This window comes from Oreochromis niloticus, linkage group LG11, assembly GCF_001858045.2.
Source record: "Oreochromis niloticus isolate F11D_XX linkage group LG11, O_niloticus_UMD_NMBU, whole genome shotgun sequence".
Classification (NCBI taxonomy): Eukaryota; Metazoa; Chordata; class Actinopteri; order Cichliformes; family Cichlidae; genus Oreochromis; species Oreochromis niloticus.
Window position 1 is genome coordinate 28,377,707 of NC_031976.2, and position 6,000 is coordinate 28,383,706.

The following is a 6,000-nucleotide window of genomic DNA, read 5'->3' on the forward strand; positions in this document are numbered from 1 at the left end:
TGCTATGTTTAGTTTTACAAGGTAAATATGTGTACTTACCCTGCAGAAGAAAATGTCCAAACCCCCCCCCAAATTTCTATCTGTGTCTTTCACCAAAGACTTTCATATTGTAACTTGTCAGTTCGAAGATGATCTGATTTAAAAAAAAAAAAAAGTCACACACACAAGTCACATGCCACAAACCTCTCTCATCCTATAGTAGCCATCAGTAGGTTAATTATGACTGAAAAGGCAAGTTTGCAGCACGTTTTCTTTTGTCTCTGGTATGTCAGCAAAGGACTTGTTCCCACTGTGTCTGCTGAAATAACTTTTGAACTTGATAATCAGATATGGATTTAGTCATGCTATGAGCCTGCTTGTAGTCAAAGTTACACCAAAAGTCAGAGAAAAAAATCCCAAGTAGACAGTCATATTATAGGTTTTTAAAATTTTTGGAATTTCAGCAGCTGCAGGGAGAAGTGCTTTCCATGTAGCCTTTAACTTCTATAGCTGTGTTTCTGTTGCTTAGGAACAATTTCAAGAACAATGATTTCCTCTGTTTGACATTAGCACAACTTGCAACAGGAAATTAGTATAGTCACCAGAAAGTTCAAAAATATCAAAAGTATTTGATATCAAAACTATGCTGAAGTTGAAAAAAATATAGATGCTCATGCTTAAGTAGCCTATATAATTTTCAGCAGTATAGAGATCCTAAATGAGGGCAACTGTTTGAAATCTGCAATGTAAAATAAATGTCCTAAGGTCAGTAGTGTGCTGGAATGCACACCCTGTATGAGGTCAATGTGTAGTTCTATAGCTTAAGACAAAGGAAGAGAAGTGAGAGAATGCAGGAGTAGGTAGGCGAGAATAGAGACTATGTAGCAAGAAATACGACTGGTAAGGAGAATGAACTGATCAATATGATGGAGAAAAGGAACGCAGATATATTATGTGTGCAGGAGACCAGTTGGAAGCACTGGACGAGTATTCAAGGTTTTCTGCCATTGTGTAGATAGGAAAAGAAATATGTTAATAGTGTTATGGAGGCGAAGAGAGTGTCATACAGCATGAATAGTTTGAAGCTGGAACTCAAAGGGGTAATTGTTGAATGTTGTCATCAGAAGAAAGATGAATTCTCCCATAAGTTAGATAAAGTGGTAGAGAGTATTACAGGGGAGAGAGTGGTGATTGGATAAGGTGGAGGGAACAGAGGTTTGGGGTAGATATGGTGTTAAGGAGAGAAATGCAGAAGGACTGATTGTAGTGAATTGAGGAAACTGTTTTGTTTATCCTCTGGATAGAAGAAGGAACACAAGGAGACTTGGTAATGGAAATGTGCAAACAAGTGAGGAGAGTGTGTTGAGAAAACTGAAGTACTTTGAGGAGCTGATCAGCCTACAAAATGAGAGAGAGAGAGGAGGATGGAGGACAGTTAGTGAATCAGGAAGTGCACATTAGTACGGAAGACGCTGTAAAGAGTGGAAAGTGTAACTGTTTGCTTAGAGAGACAGCAAGAGATAAAGAAACCTCTATAACCAATGCATTTACTTAATTCTTTCCAAAAATGACAACACTATCATTTGCCTTTTCAGTACATTGTTTATTGAATGAGTATTTCTAAAATGTAGCTTACATATAAGCATAAATAATTATGCAAATTAAGTTCTATGCCATTTGATTCTAACTGCAGAAGCCATATCGTAACCTCAACAAAGTCTAAAAACAACAGCAAAACAAGCAACACATTAAAGAAAAGATAGGAACAACAAAAGAAAACTACAGAAAACCACTACAGGCACCAAAATATTTATTATAAATAGGTAAGGTAAAGGAGAAATCTTCCACAAGGTTAATAACACACTAAAGATCAAATTTTGGAAGCATCATGATTAAGGAGATTCTTCTTATTTTTATGCACCAAGGTCTTCCACAGGACATTATAACATCAGAAATGACAATGATTACAACACAAGGTATTTGGAAACTGCAAAATTGCAGCAGTGCACCAGTGATGGTGCCTGCTGAAACTATCCTTCAGCAGAGTGTTCAAACAAACAGCTACACTGTGTTTACAAAATGAAGGCAAAGTAGAAAAAACCCACACCCAGTTTCTTATACAACCACTTTGGAAAATATTTGAAAACAAACAAACAATTTTTTTTTTCAGTCTGGTAAATAAAATGGTTTTGGCCTCCATTGCTAATTTGGCTGTTTTAGTTTTTTTTTTTTTTTTGTAATCTACTCCTTTGTTATACATTAAAGCTTAGGAAGTTCAAACATTTCATCCAGAAACTTTTGGAAAATGCCACCTTTTAAAATTGTTGATCTCATTTTGGTGATCTATAGACATGCCTATGCCTATCAGTTCACTATGGATGATATTTGTTTGTACATTTGCATATGATGCAAAGTTCAGACAAAGTTCAGAACCAGTAGAGCACTGTGACTGTAAGCAGTTACAGTTGCATGTCGCAGGTTATATAAATAAATGCAGTCAGTGTGTGCTATATTACTGTATCGTGTTGTTAGTAAAGAAAATAAGCTTCTAAATTTGCTTCTATACACCAAAGGCATCTCTGGATTTGTTACAAAATGGCAACGAAAATAATTTGTACAATAACACACAGTCCTGTTGAACAAGAGAGCAAGTGCACAGTGCTCTAAAAATATGAGGTTACATATTTCATGTATATTTACAATAAAATTATAGAAATACAATAATAGAGATAGTTGGTTGGTTCAACTAGTATTTAAAAAATAGCTTTTTTCCCCCTCTCTTAGCTGGAGGTGGTGACATCCCCTTTCAGTCCTGAAACGGTGATCCACCACTTCCTGAAAATGAACTTTTCACATGAGACGCGAAAGATGGAGGATGAAAAGTAAAAGATGATGGGATCAATACAGGTGTTGAAACAACTAAGCAGTAATGTGTAGTATCTCCACTCTGGGCTCTGTCCCTGGAAATAACCCACTAAATGTGATAAACTGAATGGCAGAACACATATAAGGAACACAGCGAGAGTCCCCGAGGCCATGCCAATGGCCTTCTGTTTCTGCATCGGGGATATCCTGGGGCGGCTGTACAGAATCAAGATGCAGCGCAAGTAGCAGTAAACACAAATTAAAAAAGGTATGAGGCAGAGTACAATGAAAATCTCCAGACGTAGTGGGAGGAGAACCTCCAACTGCGTCTTTGTAAAGTTTTCATAGCACATACCAGAGCTATTGCTGACCAGAGATGGGTGGTGCTCAATGATGAAAACAATGCTGCAGTGTGCTGCTGAGATCAGCCAAATAACAGCACTGATAACAACTGCATACACAGGTTTCTGCAGTTTATGGTAGGTGACAGGAAATGCTGCTCCTATGTAGCGGACCACGCTGATTGTCACCAGCAGCAAGGAACTGGTGTAGATTGTGGTGAAAAAGGTGAAGGAAGTGATGGAGCATATGAAGTGGGGCAGATTCCATTTCATACCAGATGCAGCCTCGTGCATCTTGAAAGGAAGGATCATCAGGAAGAGGAGGTCAGAGACAGTGAGACAGAGTAGTAGGATATCTGGTAGAAGTGGCTTGGAGCGGATCTTGACACTAAATGAATAGAGAGCCAAGAGATTGCAGGGGAAGCCGATCACGAATGAAATAATGTGAACTGAGAGAATGACCTCAGTCTTCACTGTTGACTCCATTTTAGACCTATATCAGATTAAACAGCACTTAATCAATCAAAATGCCTTTCGTAAGGAGAGCAAAAGCAATTAGTTGTTAAAATTAGAAGACTACTTGCTATTTTTTTGTATCACTGATAATTTTGAGAGTGCATGCTGGATTCAATTTACAGGAGAAGCTGAAAGCATTTTTCCCCATTTGGTTTTATATTAACCTCCTAGGACCTGGCGTCCACATATGTGGACGTCACATTTTGGGTTGTCTAGACCAAAATACTAAATTTTGCTCTACAAGGGCCTGATTACTTACGGGGACGTTATACTGCCACTGTTCTGTCAAAATTTAAAGTAAATGTCCTCATATGTGGATCTCATTTTTCTCAGAAACAAAAATCAGGTAAATTAAAAATCGCATAATTCTTTGTTTTTACATTTTTCAGGTCCCAATCAGCCCAAATAGCAAAGAGAAATTAAAAATGCATGCCATGAGTTTGGGTCTTAGGAGGTTAATACATCAATTAATACACTGGAATATTATTGGTTATATTTTTAGGTTCTGAACTTGATTAGTTGAAATTCCATTCATAGCTAAGTAATACATATATAAACAGGCTTCAGAATATATTGCCCCACCACGGTTTTGAAACTACTTCCAAAACATCTCCTCTGATTTATTTTCTTTTCACTTGTATTATCTTATATTCCATGTTGTCAAATCAACTTACAATAAATCCAATGTAAACTGACAGATATTATTTGCAAATCAGTATATTAAATGCTGATGAATCTAGGCAACTAATTTTAAAGAAGTTAATTAAGCTTGAAGTTTTGATCAATAAAGATATCAGTTGTGTTTGCTGCTCAATTCCATTTATATGGTATGGAGTAAAAGTATGTATAACAATGGCAGAAGATACTTCTGATCACAAACCAGTGCCAAACACAAGATTAAAAGTATCAATCGAAATATAACCTGCTGTGTTTGGTTTGAAAAAGTAAAAGTAATTGCTTACCAAGTAGTAGAAGATTTCCAAAGTATTAAAAACAAGTAATTAAAAAAATGAGCCGATATAAAATGGTAAAATCAGGAAACATCATATTATAATCAAAGTGCATTTGACATACTGTGTTGTTAATCCCATGCTGAGCTGACACCAGAGCTTAATATTAACAAAATGCAAATCTATAAACCTGGGTACGGTAATAAGGGAACTCCTCCCACTGCCTCTTTGAATAAATCATAAACTTTGATTAGGTTTGATGCAAATGTACCCCAAACCATAGTTTCGATAACTATTAAATAATGATTCAATTTTAGACAATAAATTTATAAATGCCTCTTCATATCCAGGGGTCATGACACCATCATATTTGTGATTTTTGGGAATGATGTAGAATATGTCTACATGTAGACTTTAAACAATAAAAAAAAGTACTTAGGCACCAAGTACTGGGCAAAAATAGTTAGGTTTATAAAATAGTTATATAAAACAGTTTTCATACAATTTTTATACAATTCTAATGAGATTGAAAGTCGAGATTTGGTATGACCATCTTTATTCTTCAACATACCTTAAACTCTCAGGAAATCTTTCTTGTAATTTCTTTAGGTAGTGTTGTGGAAAATCTTAAATAAAACTGCAACTACAAGGTGAGGGTGTCTTTTGAAGTGAGGTTCATTAAAGAAAAGAAAAAGAAAAACACTGCAGTGGAGAAAAACGTTCAGATCGCACACCAAACAGTTTTTCCGGTGGATGGACACTGCCCTGAACTCTTTTATACCTTCTCAAAAAAAGAACATTCCACAACTCTTAAATGTTGGCCCATCTCTCAGGGGGGCTATATCTTCCTCCCTCACACAGAGAATTATGACCTTGTTTTCTGCTTGGCCGTCACCTAAAGATTTACATCCCCGATAAGCAGAAGGAGTCTCACTATCAGTTAAACGTCTCCCATTACAATGGCTTCACTGTGTGTGTAGAGCATAAGGCCCATCTGTAGTGTACATGCATACAACTAAGTGAGAAAGTGATATTACTATCACTAATATGATGTGATTAAAATATGTGATTAATACATGAGAAAAGAAATCTGCTTCCACAGTAGTCTTATGGAGTAGTTCTCCAGCTTTCTTGAAGGACATTCAAAGCTCTTCTTGGAATGTTGGCAGCCTTTTGTTCTGTTCTCTGTCAGGATGATCCCACATTGCTTCAATAATGTTGAAGTCCTGGTTCTGTGGATGCCAGTCTATGATTGATAGTGTTCCACTGTGAATATTTTTCATTTGTGATGATTAAATTCATTAGACACTGTACCAGTCTGTCTTGGTGATTAGAGCACCGAATGTAAA

The 6,000-nt window shown here is 36.5% G+C and overlaps 1 protein-coding gene across 1 annotated transcript; it reads right to left on the reverse strand.

Moving 5' to 3' along the window:
• Positions 1–2,759: 2,759 nt before the first annotated feature.
• LOC100708545 (free fatty acid receptor 2-like) lies at positions 2,760–3,671 on the reverse strand. Its single transcript, XM_003450566.5, has one exon. It carries the CDS (start codon positions 3,669–3,671, stop codon positions 2,760–2,762), a length of 912 nt encoding a protein of 303 aa, XP_003450614.3.
• Between the last annotated feature and the right edge of the window lie 2,329 nt (positions 3,672–6,000).